Consider the following 24,104-nt stretch of genomic DNA (forward strand, 5'->3'; position numbering starts at 1 on the left):
ACAAGAACCTGCTTTAAATTTCCATGCCAATTTGCAACCCCCAGACTGTACCAGGCAAGGTTAGTTGCTATTGAAAATACCACTAGGACAGGGCTATCTAAAGACAGGGCTATCTAAAGACACATTCGGTAGTGTGTTAACTATACAAAAAAAGACCCTGTACAGTTTAAAAACAAATCTTACACAGCCTTACATTTCAAATTTTTTTTCTTTAAAAGGAGTGAGTTGTGTACAGGGGAGTTAAATGCTTTATAGACAAGAAAAAAAACTGTGCTAGAACCAACTTATTCATCATCATCATCTTCTTCTTCATCTTCCTCTTCCTTCTCTTCATCCTCCTCATCATCTTCCTCTTCCTTCTTTTTCTTGCTCTTTTCAGCCTTGACCACCCCCTTTTTCGCTGCATCAGGTTTTCCTTTAGCTCTGTAGGCAGCAATATCCTTCTCATACTTCTCCTTCAGCTTGGCAGCCTTCTCATAGGGCTGCTTGTCATCCACTGCAGTGTTGTTCCACATCTCTCTGAGTTTCTTTGCAACATCACCAATGGATAAGCCAGGATGCTCTCCTTTGATTTTGCAGTGGTACTCAGAACAGAACAAGAAGAAGGCCGAAGGAGGCCTCTTGGGTGCATTGGGGTCCTTGAACTTCTTTTTGGTCTCCCCTTTGGGGGGATGTAGGTTTTCATTTCTCTTTCATAACAAGCCTTTGCCATATCTTCAAATTTCCCCTTTTCTTTAGCAGACATGGTCTTCCACCTCTCTGAGCACTTCTTGGAGAACTCTGAGTTGACAGAAGCATCCTGGTGCTCCTTGTGCTCCTCCCGGCAGGTTTGCACAAAGAATGCATATAAGGACATTTTTCCTCTCGGCTTCCTAGGATCTCCTTTGCCCATTTTTAGTTGATTTTCCTCCTCGAGGCACAGAGTCGCCCAGTGCCCGTCCAGCTCGCGCTTGCCCCGGCGCTGTCTCTATGGAGCTCAAGGTACTGCAATGGCTGTGAGAGCGGGAGCCAGACGCTAAACAGAGAATCTTAACTGAGGAAACTCGAAGGGCTGAGAAGCACCTAAAGAAATGTTCAATAACCTTAGTCATCAGGGAAATGTAAATCAAAACAACCCTGAGATTCCACTTCACACCAGTCAGAATGGCTAAGATCAAAAACTCAGGTGACAGCAGACCTCCATTGCTGGTGGGATTGCAACCTGGTACAACCACTCTGGAAATCAGTTTGGCAGTTCCTCAGAAAACTGGACATAGTACTACTTGAGGACCCAGCTATACCACTCCTGGGCATATACCCAGAAGATGCTCCAACATATAATAAGGACACATGCTCCACTATGTTCATAGAAGCCATATTTATAATAGCCAGAAGGTGGAAACAACCCAGATATCCCTTCTCAGAGAAATGACTTCATGAAATTCACAGGCAAATGGATGAAACTTGAAAATATCACCCTGAGTGAGGTAACTCAGTTACAAAAGAGCACACATGGTATGTACTCACTGACAGGTGGATATTAGACCAAAAGTTCGGAATGCCCGCTGACCCTAAGGAACTATTCAGAAGCACAAGAAATCTCTGCTGAATCCTGCACTGGGCCTGCACGGAGCCGACAGTCTGTACACTCACCTCCGGTTACTTATAGTTGTTCCATGGAGTCTGAAAATTGTCATCTTCTTCCACTTCACAGCTACTATTGATACCACCTCTACAGCAGGAAGACATAGCTATGACTCCCTCAGTTGCTCTTCTACATCGCAACTTGTCTCCATTTTTATTTTTTTAAACCCCACAACTCAATTTTACATGGTCAGTCTTCTCACACTCTGTATGAGAGCCTCTGAAATGTAAACATGCATCAAAATTACCAAGGGCTGCAAGGTCTGGAGCATCATCCCCAAAGGAATAGCTCCCCTGCCCCTGAGGACTGAGCCCAGCAAAATGCTTAGTTCTCCTTCAGCTAACCTGACCTTGTCACATACCCAACAACATTGAAGAGCGCATTTTAGACCAGATATGCTTCTGTGGCCAAGATCCATAAACCCCTAAGATATCATCACAAAAGTGGCATGAACTTTATTCTAAACTCAGTTTCATTTGCTTTATCTCATCTCCCTTCAGTAACATGGACTAATGGCATCATTATCTACTTTGTTGTTTATGTCAACACCTGGAAATATCAATGTCATATCCTTTCCTACCAGCTCCTCCAGCCCCAAACATACATCCTGAGCCTTGGAACCAGGTCTTCTGAGTATACTATGTGACTATAAATCACACTGACTCCTGTTTCTCCCCTCTCTGTGTCTCCATCCATTAGGAAAGCTCCACATGTGTCCAAAAGCATACTTTTTCTATTACAAATCTGTAAATACATCAAGGAGAGAAATGTCTAAGATATAGATCTATATAAGCAAGCATCGGGCCTTAAAAGAGAAAGAGAGAGAGAGAGAGAGAGAGAGAGAGAGAGAGAGAGAGAGAGAGAGAGAGAGAGAATATGCTATGACGCCTAAAGAGTCCAGGCACTGAGGCATATCACACAAGTGGCACTGAGGCATATCACACAAGTGGCACTGAGGCATATCACACAAGTGGCACTGAGGCATATCACAAAAGTGGCACTGAGGCATATCACACAAGTGGCACTGAGGCATATCACACAAGTGGCACTGGGCTTTGAATGTGACTATGCTAGAGAATCAGAGGGTATTTTTAAATGTTTACATTCTACCACATTTTGTATTTGGAAAATACAAAAGATAGATATAATAGAAAAGATGTCTATGACCTACCAAAGTTAAACCAAAATGAAGTCACTAAACAGATCTATAGTAACCAATTAGATAGAAGCAATAAATAAAAATCTTCCAACTAACAAAGACCAAGTCTTGAAGGATTCAGCACCAGACTTTCAAAGAATTAACACTAATACTCACATTGTTCCATGACATAGAAAAATAATACTTCCAAAATCTTTTTATGTATTTACCTGATACCAAAACCAGATAAACATCCAACAAGGAGGAAAAGAACGATAGACCAACCTTCCTAATGAACACAGACACAAAAATGATCAATAAAATATTTTCAATTTATATTCAAGACCACATCCATAAGATTATTTCTGATGATCAAGTTGACTTCATTCCAAGAGTCCTGGAATGGTTCAACATATATAAATTAACAAACATAATTCACCACATAAATGGACTTAAGGGCAGAAATCACAGAATCAGTTCAATTCATAAAGAAGGGCTTTGAGAAAATCCAATATTCCTTCATGATAAAAACTCTGAATTGATTATGGATGGAGAGAACATACATTTATTATAGATGGCCTATGATAACAATATAGGCTATCTATGACAAACTGATAGCCACTGTTAAATGGAGTGTATTTCTACTAACATCAGGAACAAAACAAAGGTGTTCATTTTCATTGCTCGTATATAACAGCTGACGTCCTAGCTAGAGCAATAAGGCAAGGCAAGGAAATAAAAGGGATATAAATAAAAATGGAAGAAGTCAATGTATCTCTGCAGTTGACATGATTTTAACCAAAGAAGCACCAAAGACTCCACCAGTAAACTCCTAGAGCTAGTAAACACTTTTAGCAAAGTGGCAAGGTACAAAATTAACATACCAATATCAATAGCTTTCCTATACACCAATAACAAACAGACTGAGAAAGAAACCAGGGAGACAATCACATTCACAATAGCATCAAAAAAAAAATTAAATACCTTAAAATAAACCTAACCAAGGAATTCAAAGACCTAAACAATGAAAACTTTAAAACACTGAAGAAAGAAATTGAAGACATCAGAAGACAGAAAAACCTGGTAGAATTAATATTGTGAAAATAGTTATCCTACCAAAAACAATCTACAATTTTAATGCAATCCCAATAAAATTTCCAGAAATTGAAAAATGAACTTTAAAATTCATATAAAAACACAAAATATCCCAAAAAGTCTAAATAATCTTGAACAATAAAAGCAATGCTGCTGGCAGTGGGAGGATATAGGGGACTTTCCGGATAGCATTTGAAATTTAAATAAAGAAAATATCTAATAAAAAAAAGAAAGCATTCAAAACAAAACAAACAAACAAACAAACAAAAAACAATGCTGCTGGTACCTCCTGATCTCAAGATACACTGTCGAGTCTCCAAAGTAAAAAATAAATAAATACTAAATAAAATAAAAATGCATGATACTGGCACAAAAGCAGTGACACTGCTCAATGGAATAGAACCAAAAACCCTGATGTAAGTCCATATACCTACAGGCACCTGATTTTTGACAAAGATACTAAACACATACGGTAGATGAAAGGCTGCATTTTTAACAAATAGTGTTGGTTAAATTGGATTTCTATACAAAAAAAGAATGAAACCAGATCCTTCTTTCTTTTCCTACCCATCAATCAACTCCCAATGAGTCAAATGTTAGCTATGAAGCTTCTATAAGAGTAAGGAGTATATGTGAGAACATAGGTTCATATAAGGACTTTGTGAATAGGACTCCAGTCACACAGGAAATAAGTATAATCACCAAATGTAATTTAGTGAAATTAAAGACTTCTGTTCTGCAAGGAAGCTGAATTAGTTGAAAAGCTGGCCTACAGAATATGTCTTTGCCATGTGTACATCTAACAGAGGACTGTTGTCTAGAATGTATAACAAAAAACAATTAAAAAGCATAATACCTGGTAATAATGATGGTGCTTCTGCCTATAATGAAATAACCAAGCATCTAATAAAAATGCTAGATCTAAAGCATCTCAAAGAGACTCCGGTATTGTACAGCTTACACTCTCCATTTGTTAAAGAAATGTTAAATACTTGGACTACACAGAATAGGGCTATCCCCCAAGATTGGAAGGGACTGGTGTCAGCTGTCCCAGAAGCTGGACAACAATTACAATGGTTATCATGGTGGATGCACAAAGTCAAAAAAACAGAACAACAGAATATAGCAAGGGAGATAAATATTACTAAAGACCAACTACTTGGTGAAGATCATTATGCTAATTTACCAGAAAGAGTCCAACCTAATGGTGGCAATGTTGTGTTGCAGCTTTAGAGCCTGGGATGTGACTGAGGAGCTGAGACTTCTATATCTTGTTCCATAGGCAAGCAGGAGAAGACTGGCACCCAGATAGCTAGAAGGGTCTCAAAGCCCATACCTACAATGACACACTACATCCAGCAAAGCCACACCTATTCCATCAAGGCCACACCTCCTAATAGCACCACTCCACCACACTTGACTCCCTGGCCCCCATAGGTTAGTTCAACCAAGTGAGTCTATGGGGACCATACCTAGCCATAGCATAATGCAAAATACATTTAGTATAACTTCAAAAGTCCCATAATCTGTAACAGTCTCAACAATGTTAGAAGTCCAAAGTTCAAAGTTTCTTCTGAGATTCATCCAATCACTTAAATCACTTAAAATCAAAATCAAAAAGAAGATCACATAGCTCCAACATTACAGGATACATATTACCATTCCAAAACTCCACAGTGAGGAAATACTGAACCAAAGTAAGACCAACAACCAGCTGGGCAAACTCCAAATTCAGCATCTCCATGTCTGATGTTAAAACTCTTTTCAGATGTCCAGCTCATTTCATCTTTGTTGACTTTAACACAATTCTTTCTCTTTGGTTGAATCCTCTCTCGGTTAGCAGCTTTCTTTGGCTGGTATCCGATGGCTCTGGCATCTCAAACATCTTGGAGTATGCAAAGGCAACTTCAACATCACAGTTTCTTGTTCCAATGATCTTGTTTCATGATCTTCTGGGCTCCTCCACACGCCTGGGTCACCACTCCAGCTCTGCCTTCGGTAGCACTCTGGTGGACTCCGCACTACTCATGCTGCTGTTCTTGGTGGTCTTCCCATGGCACGAGCATCTCCAGCATGCTGAGGTCTTCTGGTGCAACTAGGTTTCACCCCTCATAGGCTCCTTTCTTGGTGCTAAGTCTCAACTTCTTTGCATGATCCCTTCAGTCCTGGGCTGTCAACTTTAACTGGGGCTGCACCTTCCACCAATGGACTTTCCTGGCCTCTCACAGTACCAAACCTCTCAGCTGTCCTCATTGACCCCTTCATGTCTTCAAAAGCAATACCAACCTCAGTGATTCTTACACATTTCCAAGTCCTGCTGCAGCATGAGGTACAACCTTAGCTATCTCTGGAACATAGTTTCTCTGTGCTCTCAGAAAACATTACCCAGAAAATTTTACCTCAGTCATGCTGGTTTCTTCTTAATCACCACTAATTTCTTAGCTCCAGCTAACCAGCATCACCAACTGTCCCAGTAGTCTCCTTCTACTCTTGATTCTAAAGCCAGAGCCACATGGCCAAAGTTGCTTACTGGAGCTGGAACATGGCCGGTTTGGTTTTTTAATATCACCAGCTTTCTGTTTTCCAACTCTCTGTCTAAGCGTGGCTGTCTTGAAACTTGCTACATAGATTGATTTTGAACTCAGAGATCTCTATGACTCTGTCTCCTGAATGTTGGGATTAAAGATATGTACCATCATGACTGGACTTAAACTTCTCTTTACCTGGAACCTGCTCTGTCCCAGGCAGGCCTTGAACAAAGAGATCTACTTGCCTGGGCCAAAGCTTTTCATGGCCACTATTCCTCAAGATCTGGATCAAAAAGGACTGTGTCTTCCAGCCTCAAGATCTGGATGGCAAGTGTGCCCCTCATTTCTGGATTATAGTTCATTCCAAATTAAAACTCCAAATGAAAACAATCTAGGTCATAACACCTAACATGACATAACAATTCATTGTTCAACTACAAACACAAACAAGAAACTTAACTAGGTTGGCTCTTACCCTGAGATCACCACTCCCTTAACCTGTTTATCTCCTGGAACACAGGATTCAGTTCCATTACACTTCCTGGTATCCCTTTATTACTTGAACTATACATATCATATTCTTCCTTTCTCGGCTTGCTCCTTTTCATTTAAATGTACTTCATAAGAGTGAACATTAATAATCACCACACAATGGAATTTATACCAGGCTGTTTTGAGACTTCCTTTGTCAAAGAAATTAAGCTAAATCCCTCCACCTTAGCCTCAGGCAAACTCTTTGGACAATGGCAAAATATAGCCATGTTCTTCACCAAAATATTACGAAAAACGGTCTCTAGGCTACATACTAATGCTGTTCTTCATTGAACCCTCTTGGGCCAGGTCTGCGCAGTTCAAATAATCCTCAGCACCCATATCTTCCATATTCCTACTAGGATAGTTCATTAAGCCCCGCTTAAAGCATTCCACTTCTTACCAAATCCAAAGTCCCAAAATCCACCTTCCTCCAAACAAAAACATGGTCAGGCCTATCACAGCAATACCCCACTCCCCATGCCAACTTCTGTCTTAGTTAGGGTTTCATTACTGTGAAGAAACACCATGACCAAGGCAACTTTTGTTTTTTGGTTGGTTTGTTTTTTGTTTATTTATTTATTTATTATTATATAGAAGTACACTGCAGTTGTCTTCAGACACCCCAGAAGAGGGCATTAGATCTCATTACAGATGGTTGTGAGCCACCATGTGGTTGCTGGGATTTGAACTCAGGACCTTTGGAAGAGCAGTTAGTGCTCTTAACCGCTGAGCCATCTCTCCAGCTCCCAAGGCAACTTTTGTAAAGGACAATATTTAATAGGGGCTGGCTTACAAGTTCAGCATTTCAGTCCATTATCATCAAAGCTCATCAAAGCTATAACATGACAGCATCTAGGAAGGCAAGGCACTGGAGGGGCTAAGAGTTCTACATTTTTGTTCCATAAGCAAACAGGAGAAAACTGGCTTCCAGGCAACTATCAAGAGTCTCAAAGTCCATGCCCACAATGATAAATTCCTCCAACAAGGCCACACCTCCTAATAGTGCCACTCCCTGAGCCAAGCATATTCAAACCACCACAACTTGCTTTCTGATACAACCCAGGACCAGCAGCCCAGAGATGCTACTACCCACAATAGGCTGGGCCCTCCCCTAACAATCTCTAATTAAGATAATCCATGATTTTATGAAGGCATTTTCTCAGTTGTAGTTCTCTCCTTTCAGATTACTCTAACACAGTGTTTCTCAAACTTCCTAATGATATGACTCTTTAATACAGTTCCTAGTGCTATGGTGACCCCAACCATAAAATTATTTGTCACTACTTCCTAACTGTAATTTTGCCAGTGTTCTGAATCATAATGAAAATATCTGTTTTCCAAAGGTTTTAGGCAACTCCTGTGAAAGGGTCATCTAATCCCTAGGCCATGACCCACAAGTTGAGAACCACTGCTCTACAATGAGTGAAGGTGATATAAAGCTTGCTAAAGCAGTTGGATTTTCTCAAATGCTTGTTTTATTTATCTATGTATTTATAAATGCTTATCCTGTTAGTTTTCAGTTTTCTTAGTGTATATTCATTGTAGTAGCTATGGACTTCACAAGACATTTTCATTACCTTTCTTTTCCATCCCTTCCCACTAATCTTCTTGTTCCCAGATAAGAGAGTTTTCCTTTTCAGTTAAACCTTCTGCAAACATACTCAAAAAATACACCTAAAGGTACATTTTCACAGTACTGGAGAGTTATACAGTCAAATTTACAATTAAAATTAAATGTCGCCAGGTGAGGTGGTGCACACCTTTAATCCCAGCACTCGGGAGGCAAAAACAGGCAGATTTCTGAGTTCGAGGCCAGCCTGGTCTACAGAGTAAGTTCCAGGACAGCCAGGGTTATACAGAAAAACCCTGTCTCGAAAAACCAAAAAAAAAAAACAAAAAAAATAAAATAAAATAAAATAAATGTCACAGCAACCTAGAGCCTTTGGGTTCCAGGAGAATTATTGTTAGATCATATAATAGTTTGATAGATCATTTTGAGGAAAATTTATACTAATGTTCAGAGTGGCTAGCCTAACTAAATTCTCATCAATATTATGTAAGTGTTCCCCTTTCCTCTCATTCTCAACAGTATTTGTTTTGTTTTGTTTTGTTTCTCTTAATCATATTTGTTCTGACTAGGGTAAGGAAAAAACTCAATAAAGTTCTGATTAGAGGTTTATTCTCTTTATTATATCTTACCTCTGGTGTAGGTGGATCTAGTGGGATCAGGGCTTGCTTCTCTAAACAGACTATCTTGCCCTAACCCTGAGCATCTGAAACCTCAAAACCACCCTAATGATACACTTCCTCCAACAAGGACACGTCTACCCAACAAGGCCACACTTTCTAATCTTTCTTAGGTAATGCCACTCCCTGATGACTAAGCATTCAACTATATGAGCCTATGAAAGTCACTCTGGTTCAAACTTCCACAGTGGGGAAGACAAATAATACATTTTCACACTAATAACCAATGTACAGTAACACAAATACAATGAATGACATGAAACATAATTTAACTGGCTTTCTATAAAGCATTTAAATTAAAATGTTCTCAGATGTGCCAGAGGCCTGTAATCCTAGCACCTGAAAGGCTGAAGCAGAATTGTGTGTTTGAGAATATTGCCTAAAAAAAATAAAATATTAATGGAAACAAGGCATTTGTCAATATGTACAAGAGAAATATCTAAAACCATTTGCTTTGTGAGGGTGTCCAAGTAAGCCAAACAACACAGGAAAAGTGAACCTGAAGGCTCTGAAGCTCAGGTGCACTCGGGAAGAACTTGTTCTATAGTGTGTCATTTGAGTCTCAGCAGTTATGAGTAGACTAAAAACCACTTTCCTTAAAGAGAGTAGTAAGGTCATGAGATGCCACAGCAGTAAAAAAGGTAAAGAGATGGAGAAAACCCTATACCCATCTTTGGAGGAGAAATCTGAGCATATTCAAATAGAGGACATGAATCTCTTCTGAGTCAGAAACAAGGACAGAACACAAAACTTAGCATGGAATTATTTGACTGCCATGTCCCAGATAAAGACCAATAGTACTCCAAGCAAGAGATAAAAAGTAACCAGAGGTGCAGCTTTGGCATGATCACACACACACACACACACACACACACACACACACACACACACACACTCACAAAGGGAGAAAACACACAGCATAGAACCAATCACTCTACCCTTTTTCAGCCCTGGGTGCGGCATCTGTATGAGCAGTTAGTAATCTGAACTGCATCTATCTCATTACGCCTGGAAAAAATATACTACTAACAGCCCGGAGAGACAAAAAGTAGATGGGAACGAATTTGTAGAAAAATGCCAGGAAATCATAGACTAAAAGAAAAAAAGAAAAGAAAAGAAAAGAAAAGAAAAGAAAAGAAAAGAAAAGAAAAGAAAAGAAAAGAAAAAGAGTTAGTGATGATTCCTGATGTTCTAAGCTTATGATCCAAAAGCCTCAAAATATGTCTTATCGGGCTGGTGAGATGGCTCAGTGGGTAAGAGCACACGACTGCTCTTCCAAAGGTACAGAGTTCAAATCCCAGCAACCACATGGTGGCTCACAACTATCCTTAACAANATCTGACTCCCTCTTCTGGAGTGTCTGAAGACAGCTACAGTGTACTTACATATAATAAATAAATCTTAAAAAAAAAAAAAAAAAAAAGAATTTAACATTAAGAAATAAAAGTCAGGAGTGATGTTATATAAATTTTTATAGGAAAACTGAACACTAATATAAATAAAAACTGTAATTTGCTCTTTAAATCATCCTATAAAATTAGCTAAAATAGATATTTTATATTTTATATTTATATTAGATCCTTACAGAACTCATGGAAAAAGTAAACTGAAATAGAATACACATCTGCTTTGGAAGGAAAACAGCATTTTTAGAGCTAAATCAACTATCAAATTACCAAGAAAGAAGCTAACAATAAAGAAACAGAAAAACCTGAAAAAAAATGCTCTGTTTGCTTATTGTCATGTCCTGAGTTTTCAACCACAATTAATTTAAGGGACAGTAGACAGCACAAGTAGGACCAAGTTAAATGTATTATACAGTATGAATTTTAAATTATATCAAATAAACATCCCAAAATCTACCTTAAATATACATTATATAAGCCACTGTAGTAGTATATGTTCAGTTAGTTTATATGTTAGATAATGATGAAATGATATTTTAATACTTTTCAGTAACTTTTATACTAGCTTCTTGACTTAGGGTTTTCTAATAACATTGATATAATACTAAACTCCAAATTCTTGGGAGATCCAATTGGATGGATAAACTCCCAGGGAAGATGTCTTTTTGTCAGAACTGGGTCTGAAAGCCGTCCTGAGGGCATACCTTCACTTTAAATCAATTTGCCCTGTGGCTGAGAACTTCTCACAAGGATGCTTTCTGCCACCTCCTCCATGCTCAGTAATGGAGCTTCCATCCTCTCTTTCCCCTGGAGGTTGTGGGCTTTGTCCTTTCTCTGTTGCTTTTTATTTGTTGTTGTTGTTGTTGCTCAAATTCCTAGAGATTTTTGTTGCTTTCTTGAGAACTATACACTTAATAATACACAATGCTTGCTACAGAATTAAGTTGTTTTACTTAGCCATATTTAATAATGGCATCAGCTTGTTTACCTCCTTTAAACCAACTACTAAAGACATGGGGATGTATAGAGCACTCCTGGGCCTTCTCATAAACTCAGGAAGACATGAAAGTTTTCATGCCTCATTGTCCGCATAAGAATTCTGTCCACAGTGTCCCAAGTACTTGTGTCAAAAGCACATCAACAAACAATCACAATGTAACCCTACTGAGGGAGACCCTAGCAGTTACAAGTAAATAAAGTCCCTGAGGAGCATTTGGAAACCCTGAGGAATCAAACAAAACCAGGAATCTGGCAGGTAAGAGAGAGGGACTACTTGCAGTCAGAGACAACACTGTACGGGCTTGAACTCGAAGCTGGGGAAGGGAACGCAGGTTCCAGGCAGAGGCACGTTCAACAAGAGTAGCACAGGATGAACAGGTGTGCCTAACGGAAGGAAACAGTGGCTTAAAAACACTTGCTGCCCTTGCCCAGGACCTGGATCTGGTTCTCATCTTCTATATAGTGGCTCATAATCACTCTCCTGTAGTTGGAGCTCAAAAGGAGCTAATGCCCTCTTCTCTCCTCTGTGGACATCAAGCACACACACATACATATATATAAAATAAAATATAAGTAAATCTAATAATATTAAATAAAAAATGGAGTCAAGCTTTTAGAGCACTGTGTATGTAAGACATACAATGTAAGTTTGAATAGGTTTGTTAGCTATGCGAGGCCATCCAAATTTTTAAGAAAGTTAGTTATACAAGCAACTGTACATCTAAGAAAACAAAACTAGAAGGGAGCCTAGCTCCAGATAAAAAAGCAGTTGTTGGAATCTCCAAGTGAACAATCAGTACGGTGAACCAACAGAAAGAAGACAATGCCTCTCTGGAATCAAAGTAATGTACGTTATCTAATGCAATGCACCCTTACCACAACATAAGGTAGGCTTTCAGTTTTTCCTAACAAAGGAACAATGTTTGCCAGGTGTGCGGGGACACTCCATTAATCCCAGCACAAAAGAAGTAGAGGCAGGCAGAGCTCTGTGAGTTCAAGGCTAGCCTGCTGGTATAAAGAGTGAGTTCTGGGGCTGGAGAGATGGCTCAGCGTTAAAGAGCACTGACTGCTCTTCCAGATGTCCTGAGTTCAATTCCCAGCAACCACATGGTGGCTCACAACCATCCCTAACAAGATTTAATGTCCTCTTCTGGAGTGTCTGAAAGATAACTACAGTGTACTTACACATAATAAATAAATAAATCTTTTTTAAAAATCATTTCTAATGTCTTCTTTCAGTATATTCCAAGAAAAAAAGGGAACTCTTTTTGTAAAAGTGATCATTTTAATATATTTATTTTAATGTTTTAGCTATAAATGCACCCCTCTTTTTTTTCAGTTTTTACCTGATCTTAGTTTACCACTAAAAAGATACATACGCATGTGTAGTTTAATATGTCTGCTGTTTAAAATTCATCGCTGCAGTATTTATCTAAGTCTAGAGTTTTCTTTTAATTGAAGGTGTGCACAGAGGCTGTCTGAGGTGTTGTCATAGTTAGTGACTGGAATAGTTCATCACAACTTGAGATGCCACTTACACTAAGCTGTCAAACAGTCCCACTGTCACTTCTATTCCTGGGATACAAACTACATAACGGGCTGTCGGTTAATATGCTGCACCAAGTTTCAGCCAGACAGTTTCAGCTGTGTAGATTCAGAGAGTCACTAGCAAATATTTCACAGACACTGCAAATTGCTACCAGAGCAACATATTGAACAATGATTTTATAGGCAAGTGAATATGAGTTTAAACGCCAAACAGACACAGATCTACAACTCAAACTGCATGGGGCATAGTGAGTCATCCCGTCGGCCTGGGGTACTATACTAAGAAACCTCCAGCAGCATTAAATCTGGCATCTAACCTCACTCACGAAGAAAATTCATTTTAACCTAAAAGTAGATAGTTTTCAATTCTACACCCTACCCCTCAACACACACACACACACACACACACACACACACCACAAAAAAATAGGGGAAAGTTTCTAATTAGTAATGATTATTTCTATAAAACTGTTTTCTGAATGTAAGCATTGGGAGCGTGGTAATTAGAAGCATATTACTTTCAAATGCGAAGCTAGTAGCTTTTTATTCCTTCCCTCATAAAGCTCTTCTCATTTAACAGAGGGCTGAACTATGAGATATTCAGAGATGTTAGTTAATTTCATCATCCTATTAAATGAGTCTGAGGTTTGGTTCCCTATGAAAACAGCACAGCCCATCTTTTATGACCTGTACTTTTCTAAATAAAACAGACCTTATAATTCGAGAGAGATCAACAAAAGTGTCCCGTGGCAATACAATGCCGTGAGACCTGGCTTCACACCTTGTAGACCAAGCTAGCCTAGCCCTTGCAGTCCTCTTCCTTCAGCTGCCCAACTGCTACAATTGCATGTGTGAGCCACTATCTGACTCACAACAATACAAGATTCCTGGGCTATGGTGTGAAAAAGTAATGCTCACAACACTCCTGATGTCTCATTAGCTAGACACATGTGAACACTAAACATAACTGTGCTCCGAGCACACTTTGGCATGTTACCAATGCAGGTGAGAGCAGCAAGCCTCACAGAAACACTCTTGAAAAATATATCTGAGGCACAGTAAGTAGGTAAGGAGAGTCTGGACTTGAGTCCAAAACTCATTATTATTCAAATAAAGAGACAATTTAGCCTTGTATGTAGAAATCCCTTATTCTTTATAAGTACAGAGAAAATTAACATAATACTTAGCAGATGAGATCAAAGAACCTTAGTGCAAAGAACCATAGTGCCTGAAAAGTGAGTGATGTAGCAAAACCAAATACCACCAACAAAACCAGACAGTGTAACTAACTATGTAATTACCTCCCTCAAACTCACAAGGATACTAAGAAGGGTGGCAACAAAAGCAAACAGTGTAACCAGAGATGTAATTAGTCCCTCACAGATGCACTTACTAGGAGGGGTTTAACTCCTTCATACATGCATGGCACTAAGAAGGTGGCAACAGACTCACTTCTATTTACTCATTTTATTTACCTCACTCCTTTAGAAGCTTAAGTTTAAGTCACAATCTTTGTAAATCTGAACAATCATCAAATGAAATGTCACATGTTCTTTTCCTTGTGATCAGTTCCCCTGAGTTCCTGTATGCATTTCCAGATGTGGAAAGTTCAAGAGACGGCACAGCTACCCTTCACAGAAGAACAGTGCTGCTGTGGTTTGAAACCAGCCCATCCTGTCCTTACTATTTCCAGGAAGAAACCAGTGCTCCCTGGTGGGGGAGAGCAGGGTTCTGATGAATACATGACTACATCTTTTTCTTGCAGGTGTTGGGAGAATCAAATTAACACATAGCAACAGTTAGTGAGATATGACTTCATTTTCTGTAATAAATGCCAAGATCAAAACATGCCCAAGTCAAATTTCCTTGCAAGGTTCCCAGCAGGAGCCTTCCTCTTGTCCGTGATTTCCTTTCACCCAGCAGAAGCAGGCTGAGTATGCGCATTTGCCACTAACACTAAGCAGCACTTCCTTGATCGCTCATTTCCAACAATTTATGGATCATCAGTGGCAAAAAAACGAGCAAAAATAATGAAAGAATCCAATGAACGCTCATGGAGTCCAAGGCTGGACTTCCTACTCTCTTCTCTTAAAGATGGAGGCCTGAGACAAATTAGCCACTGAGGGGAAAAGTCATCTGGTCATAAAATACAGTACAAGGTCACTTTTATGTAAGTTTGCCAAAAGCGACATAAACCAGGACAATCTCAAACTGTGACACAGGATAGAAACATATTAAAACGATCTTAGTTCCTCCTCTATTGTGCTGTCGTGTTGCTTGGCTTTATGGACAGCCTGAGCCCAGCAAAGTGCTTCGCCTCCACCTGGTCAGTGCAACTAATTAAGAGAGGAAGTGACCTCAGATTTCGTGCATGTTCCTTTTATTATGGAAGTACTTTGTTTGAAGTCACAGGAGCTAACCTCTTAATCCTATAGATCATGTGTGAGGTTCTGGACACTCTAGGATGGCTGGATGGTTTGGATAATTGGTCAGGATGTTGCTGTCATTATGTTAAGTTTTATGCCAGGACTTCAAATCAAAGATAGGCATTAAAGTAAAGGGCAATATAAATCTGCTACCAGAAAAAGTCCTGGGCTTCATGAATTAATCTGTCTTCATATTTACATTATACTTACAAAACAATCATATGGTGAGATCTTTTCCCCACTTTCATTAATTTTGTCTCTATAAGATTTTAATTCAAAATATGATGGTAACATACAAAATAAATCTGATATATTATTCTCATTTAATACTGGCCAGTACATTACCCTCTGGAGTTCATTACAAAATCAGAAAATATCACCCAGAGTTACTATCAATAACCAAGAGGTCTTTTCTGAACAGAAGAGGAAGAAAGCACTATACCACGGACAAAAGTGACAGTCACAGCACTGTGATCTCCTCTAAGATGATTCCAGTCCCTCAGACCGCTGACTCTCTCATGCCATTGAATGACTGAGGTCAAAACAAATTCAACATGGGCATTTCCAATTGAGTTGAATTAAGATCCAAGCACAAAATCATGTTCAAACACACACCACCCAATGCCTATGGCAGTGCAAGTGCATGGCTGCAAAATAGTATACACCTAAGAAACCTCGCTACAAGAGGGAGTCGAGTCCCTACAACAAAAGCAGGCTTCTTACTATCTAAAAAAAAAAAAAAAAAAAAAAAAAAAAGGTGACTAGATGGTCCTAACAAAACAGCAACTCACCCCCGTGTAAGAAGATAGAGGAAAGGCTATTTACAGCCCTTAGAAGTTGTGACCAGCTCTCTAGGCCTAAAATGTCCTGTCTAAAGTAACACAGCTGTTTAAGAACTAAGTAGAGAATTCTGCTTCGCTGGAATTTCAGTTCAAGCTCTGCATTCAAGCTCTGCATTCATCCTGCAGCCAGTAGCCAATTTCCGCATCTCTGCACAATATGCAAGGAGCTGTTTTAAAATCAATTGCCCAGGGGAATCCATAGATGCATGGGGGCCATGTGCCACTTAGAGAATATACCAGATGTAAACTCAGTAAAACACCCCAGGAGGGTGTCACAGGGGAAAGGGAAATGGAACTAGCCAGACTGTAAGTTTGTCATGACTCAAATCACTGGGTACCTTTACACTAAGAAAGTTTCTACCGTCTCTCCAGTATTAGTCAGAAACAGATATGCCTATTGAAGTCAATCAGCAAACAGTTAGGCAGGAGCATACATATACTCATCAGCCATCTTTGTAAACACTTTGATGACTGCAGTCAACGACAGCACGAAGAGCAACCTCATAGTATAGCTCACTGTTCCAAAATAGCCTCAGAAGCCATAGAGATGGTCGCTGCTGGAGAAACACCGAGAACCTGTGCACATAGCCCCCAGAAGTCAAATGTCATACCAGATTTCAAGACACTGAAGAGATATTTATTGTACAATGCTAGCAGCCTTTGTAGCTTTCCCGTAACTGATTTTAAAACTGTATAAGCATGCACTTTCAAACAGCATTGACCACTTAATCTAAAAACATTTCTCTAGGCTCTGTAATACACCTTACCTTCCTTTTGTCAACGGACGCAACCCCTCATGCTAAAACTGGCTTGTTTTACTTCTACACTCTCTACTTCAAAGTGCAGAAAATAATTTAGAATGTTAGACCACCTGATAATCTGACATTACTCAGGACTGGCCAGTGCTTTCGATCAACACACTCATTAGCCAAGTGCATTCACAGACTATGTCTTAATTAAATCACTGTGCTAAGTAAAACAACACACTTAAGGTCTCCAGGGCTTTCAGTGTCCTTTCAGGGACTTTCATCTCTCTTTTATTTTTAATTGAATGTATCTATTTGCTTGTTTGTTGGGGGTGGGGGAGGGTCTGTGCCACAGTGCACATGAGGGACCACTAGACAACTTGCAGAAGTCAGTTCTCTCCTTCTACCATATGGTCCTGAGGACTGAACTTAAGTCATCAGTCTTGGCAGCAAGCTGAGTCATCTTGTCAGCGCCATCTGTCTTTTTACTATGGTGGAAGCTGCTATTTTCTTAGGGCCATCTCCTCACTATTCTCCTCATAAATTGCAGGTCTTAAAAAATATATATAAATGGTTTTGAAAGAGGAAAAAAGGGAAAAAATGTAATAAGTCCTAAGCTGTGCCTTTACATAAATTACCTCATTTAGTCATCAAACTAATACATCAGGGAGACAGATGTGGTGACACAGGCCTTTAATCTGATGTTAATACCCAATGAACCCTCAGCTCTCCCTTCCCTGGCCCCTTCTTCTTGGTGTGCCAGCGTAGCCAGGCTTCTTGGACACCATTAATTCTTGGACCCCACTCTACCTCCAAACCACAGCCATCTTTTTCCAACCTTAGCATTAACAAGAGTTGTATAAGTGTGGATATGAGATGTCATGCTCGTCTCTTGGACCGCTGCTCAGCTGTTTCTCCCTGCTGATATGAGGTCTAAGGAAGTGGTTCTCAGCCTGTGGGTCAAAACCTCTTTTTAGGGTTAAGTGACCCTTTCATAGGGGTTGCCTAAGACAATCAGAAAACACAGATACTTACACTACAATTCATCGCAGTAGCAAAGTTACAGTTATGGAATAGCAATTAAAATAATTTTATGGCTGGGGTCACTACAACATGGTGAATTGTATTAAAGTGTTGTAGCATTAGGAAGTTTGAAACCCACTGGTCTAAGAGGAGGAACACAAGAGGTGATTGGGTTTCACCTCTGAGTCTTAATTCCAGAGCCTGTTGTCAATTATGCCTCACAAGCTATAACTGGGTCCCTTTACTGGCTGGTCACCGCAGACAAAGCAGAGGCAAGGACTGTCTGAGGCTGCCTTAAGTCATGATCTGTCTCACTAACAACTACATCTTCACAAGGAGTGTGCATTGAGAAGATATGCCTGGAATGCCAAACAAGAGTAACAGTGAAGCAATAACATCCAGGCAGGGTTGGGAAGAGGAGGAATTATGCATACAGCAGACACTAGCCAGTGGCTTCAGTGAGTCTACACATCTACACCTATATATCTGTGCACTGCTGCCTGCATGACTCCCTCCCCAACAGCACTTGGCACTAGAGAGAACATGTACTCCAAGGACACTCCTCTCCTTGGTGGCAAATGAGAAACACTGAAATGCAGAATTATCACTACACTTAAATGAAACAGTAGGTGCAAAAACACTCCAGAGAAACTCTTTCCAGCTCCCTACTGTTTACAGCATCAAAACTAAACGACCTGCCAGAGCTGAGCCCTCCAGAACCTGATCCTGAGGCTCCCTGTACCCCATCCCACCCCACCCGCTCCCCATCCTCTAGCATTCATCAATTCAATCAGAACTCAAGACCAGGGGCAAACCTTGAAATTTACTCTTCCAAGCTCTGCTCGGCCACCAGGCTCAGCTCCATTCCAGCTAGACACCATTTCTGTCAGTGGCTCCAACAGTTCCTTAGCATATATATATGGCAAGCTATGGCTTCTTTGTGTGCATCGTTGGTTATCCCCACTGACCTTGAGTGAAGAGTCTGAGCTCTTCATGAGCAGCCCTAGCAAGTTCCTTTAAGGACACAGTAACTTGCACATGGAGCCGTTTACTAAGTTTCTGATGAACAGACAGCTATCTATGAAGAACTAGCTCCAAACTTCCACAGAAACCAACACCTTAAGTCTCCAGTGGCCTCCCCCTCAGGCTGTCGGTTCTCTGCAGCACTCTGTCAAGCTGTGTATGCTATGCTTGTTCTAGAAGCCCTCTGGTCTTGGGTTTCAGGATGCCTCCCTTTTATTTACACTCTCTAACAGCATAGCTGCTCTGCTGTCAGCATTTGTCTTGTGTTCCCTCTCCACATTCTGTCCTGACTATCTCTCATCCGCTTGCTGGCTTCCTTGTACTTTCCAGTGTGGGACTACAAAGAGAGCAATGCCTCTGGGAATGTCAAGTGTCATGCCAGTGCTATTCTACACACGTGGTCTTCAGACAAGTTAACAGTATTTAATATCACTGAGCCTTGGTTTTAGCCATAATTCCTTCTAGAAACTATAAAGAGTAAAGCAGCTTTCTTTTTTGTTTCATTGGTTTTCAAGACAGGGTTTCTCTGTTAATCCAGGGCTGTCCTGGAACTCACTCTGTTAACCAGACCAGACCCAAACTCAGAGATCCACCTGTCTCTTACCTTCCAAGTGCTAGAATTAAAAGCGTGCACTACCCATCAGACCCAGCTACAGTAGCTTTCTAAATTAAAACTAAGTAACCATTTTTTATTACATAATTTAACTGTTAATTTTAAGACAAGAGACTATAAAATAATTCCAACATACGAAAGCCAGTTTTTTCAATGTGAAGCTTGAAAGCAAAGTAACAGCCATTCTCCTCTCTGTATATTTACTAAACAGGAAGTTAGCTGCTAGCTTTCACCTGCAGGGCTCACATCTGATGTAACAAGGTTAGTAAATGCCTGGCCCCCTCATGGGCCTTTCCCCAGTGTTACTCAGACTGTTCCCACAGAACAGTGCTCTTTTGGCAGCACAACTAAAACTGACACCACACAGCCATCAGCATGCCCCTGGGCAAGAATGACACACAAATCCATGAGACTTCAGTAAAGTATTTGCCATGAAAGAATGAGGACCTGAGTTCAAACCCCTAGCACTCATGTAGAAGCTGGTACAGGGGTATATATCTGTAACTCCAGTGTTAGAGAGGCAGAGACATGAAGATCCTTGGAGCTCATTGGTCAGCCAGCTGAACTAAATTAATGAGTTCTAGATTCGAGGACACTGTCTCAAAAAAATAACAATGAAAGAAAACTGAGAAAGACAGTGATTTTGTTCTCTGTCCTATACACGTACATGGACCTGCAAAAACATATGCAAACACACACATCAAAATGTTCATATGCCACATACAAAAAGAGGCAACAACAAGTAATAATCCACAGCTTACAATTTCACATTAGATAGAAAGCATAATTCACTCCATATATTACAATAGGAATAGAAGTAAAATTCAGAATGTTGTAAGATGCTTCTATTGTAACACTAGCTCACTCTGTCAAGTATTAATTACCTAAATCTTTTCATTATATTCCAAAAGTTTGTGGCTGGACACTCTGTATCCAAGTCAGTCAGTCATCCCTACTATAAGACCATGCTGTTTTCAGACGCCCTGGAAAAGCTTTCCGGTGTGCTCACTCCCAAGTCTTCCACAGTTGTGTAAGATGAGCCTTTCTCAATACCATGGGGTCTACCTACTGCGGAGTACTTGATTTTATAATGCATTACTAACCTGAAAACATTTGTACTTTAGATGTGTCCTATTGGGCTCTAAGTAGATGAGGCCTCCCTGAAAGGCCTAACGAATGGCTGTGATGGCAGGCTGTCAGTTCCACAGGAGACACTCCTCCAGGTGAATGTGCACCATAAACGTACTCACTGACTGAGTACACAAGGTATTCACTGTGCAATATTATTAATATTATCAACAGTATGTCAACATAATTAATTAGTAATTTAACTATTTGTTTATATCAACTCCTAGTTCAACATAAGTCATTTAATAAATTTAATCCAAACTCAATTTACTTACCTTTTTCAGGCCTGCAAAACCTTCTGATTCCAGAAAGAAAAAGGCAAAGGGCATCAACACAAATAAACAAAGATTGGAAAATAAAGAAGCAAGATTCCACAAACCTATAAAGATGACAATAAGAAGAATTAAGAAAATCAGGTTAGCCACTGACACATTGTTTCAAAGTTACTAAATTATGATGCTCACCAAGATCTGTATTTTACTAATAAAAATCAATACCTATTTGAAATGACTATCTAAACCTGACTATTAGAAAATGATTGTATTTTAATATTTATTTAAACTTTATTTATTTAAACTGTAAATAATTTTTATTTAATTATTATTATTTTTTTAAAAGATTTATTTATTATATGTAAGTACTGTAGATGCCTTCAGACACTCCAGAAGAGGGAGTCAGATCTCGTTACGGATGGTTGTGAGCCACCATGTGGTTGCTGGGATTTGAACTCAGGAACTTCGGAAGAGCAGTCGGGTGCTCTTACCCACTGAGCCATCTCACCAGCCCATTTAATTATTACTATTAAATTTAAACTTTATTTAAATATTTTTTAAATATTTTAAATATTTTTATCTGAAATTTTTATCTATTGAATAAAGCCAATATAGAAACTGCCTACTTTCCCTCACTCCCCCTCAAGTAAGTTAAGTAAGGATATCTTATAGGCAGAGATCCAAAGACACAGCTCTTCAGACATATCATCAGTAAAATATTTCAATTAGAGTCACTAGCATCTACCTGTCAGTTAGTAAAAACCAGGGCCAAGCTAAGTGTTTCATATACATACCCTAAGATAGTCTAGAGGAAACTAGCACTTCCAGAACTCCATGAGCCAAGCAAGCATTGCTCAAAGTACCTTACTGACATTCAGGAGTCCCTGAGCAGGCAGCATTGTCACTTGCCAAGCTGCAGAGCATGTGAGTATTGGGGCAGACTACCTGGAATCCTAAAACCATGTCACAGGAGTTCTAACAAAGAATTCCAAGTGAAAAAGAAACTGTGATCCAGGTGGGCAAGCTCACAGAGCCATTTCCCTTTTGGCCAAGTTATGACACAATAGATGGCAACAAAAATAAGGTACACGGTCAGGTATGTCACAGGCAGAGTATTTGACTCAACACTTATTTTTTAAAATAGAAAACACACACACACCAGGCAGTGGTGGCACGCAGGAACCCAGGGTCTCTCTCATGCATATTATGCAAGCGCTTTACCGACTGAGCTACATCCTCAGCTCCTGTCTTAACATCTTTTAGTGGTAAACTAATTTAAACATTTAAAGCTTAAAATTAAATAAAAATAATGTTCAACATTATTTTATTTAAGGTTTTCTAGATATAATTCCTATTATGTAAAGTAAAAACTTGCTTTAGAATACTTTAATATGTTCTGATATTTAAAATAAAAAGTTGTCGGGTGTGGTGGCTCATGCCTTTAATCCCAGCACTTGGGAGGCAGAGACAGGCGGATGTCTGAGTTCGAGGCCAGCCTGGTCTACAGAGTGAGTTCCAGGACAGCCAGGACTACACAGAGAAACCCTGTCTTGAAAAAAAACAAATAAATAAATAAACAAATAAATAGATAAATAAAAGTTAAGGTCAACCCCATATACCAGGAAAACCACTAAAATATACAAGTCTGACCAGGATAACTTAGAAAAACTTGCCTTCAAAAAAAGGAAAAAAGCTTTATTCTTTTCTTTACTGACAAGCAATAATTACAATTACCAGGAAGGGCATGTAGAATGAGGGATAAATAAACGTGCACACCTAAGTCTCAAACTAGGCTGTGGCAACCTTGCTAGGTTCCGGGTTCCTCATCTGTGAAATGCTGTATGTATGGACATCATTAGTACTAAATGAAAGAAGGAACGGCTGACAACTGAACCTGTGTCACCACAGAACAAGTGCTTTATGCTTTTCTGCTTTTATTAACCATCACTTGCCCTGAGGCAACTAATTTGCAGGCCTGTTAGCTGCTAGCATGCTAGGCTCACCACTCTCTGCCTTTCCTTTCCTGTTTCTTTTCCCCTCCCCGAGCCAGGTCTATCAGCTCCTGGCTTTCTTTACTAGCAATCTCCACATGACCATCCAGTCTCCCCATGCCTAACCTGCTCTGAGTGAGGGGTCCAAAACACAACTTTTCCGGAACTGTATGCGCCTGGGTCAAAGCAGTGTGTCATGTCCAGTACAAACATTTGTGTGTGATCTCTGCTCGCTAGGTCAACTGTTCAACATTATTTTCCTTACGGTTTTCCAAAAATATGAAATAAGACAGTAATTCCTACTATGTGAATTATGATATCCTAGAGACACATCATCAACTGGCTGGTTTTGTGTGTCAACTTGACATAGGCTGGAGTTATCACAGAGAAGGGTGCTTCAGTTGGGAAAGAGCCTCCATGAGATCCAGGTGTGGGGTATTTTCTCAATTAGTGATCAAGGAGGGAAGGCCCCTTGTGGGTGGGACCATCTCTGGGCTGGTAGTCTTGGGTTCTATAAGAAAGAAAGCTAAGCAAGCCCGGGGAAGCAGGCCAATAAGTAATCTCTCCATGGCCTCTGCATCAGCTCCTGCTTCCTGACCTGCTTGAGTTCCAGCCCTGACTTCCTTTTAGTGATGAACAGCAGCATGGAAGTGTAAGCTTGCTTCTTGGTCATGATGTTTGTGCAGGAACAGAAACCCTGACTAGGACAGATGATGTGCTTGGTTTTAGATATGGTGGAAAACAGCAATTTTAAATAACATATATTATAAGAAGATATCATTGTGTCATGGAGTACTACTCAGCTATTAAAAACAATGAATTTATAAAGTTCTTGGGCAAATGGATGTATCTGGAAGGTATCATCCTTAGTGAGGTAACCCAATCACAAAAGAAGTCACTAGATATGCACTCACTGATAAG

General features: G+C 39.8%; 1 protein-coding gene and 1 pseudogene across 4 annotated transcripts in view; both read right to left on the reverse strand.

The window, feature by feature from the left end:
- The window catches only part of Lmbr1 (limb development membrane protein 1), a 126,750-nt gene that overhangs the window by 63,654 nt on the left and 38,992 nt on the right, over positions 1–24,104 (reverse strand). For 2 of the 4 annotated variants that reach the window (XM_029535212.1, XM_021190339.2), the window contains exon 5: positions 21,196–21,299. The exons of 1 other annotated variant lie outside the window; for it this stretch is intronic. In XM_029535212.1, coding sequence (XP_029391072.1) covers positions 21,196–21,299 — 104 coding nt within the window. The remainder of the gene's footprint in view (positions 1–21,195; positions 21,300–24,104) is intronic. One more of the 4 variants, XM_021190340.1, reaches the window with a different exon arrangement.
- LOC110316229 lies at positions 285–892 on the reverse strand (annotated as a pseudogene).

Source organism: Mus pahari, chromosome 2 (assembly GCF_900095145.1).
Source record: "Mus pahari chromosome 2, PAHARI_EIJ_v1.1, whole genome shotgun sequence".
NCBI lineage: Eukaryota > Metazoa > Chordata > Mammalia > Rodentia > Muridae > Mus > Mus pahari.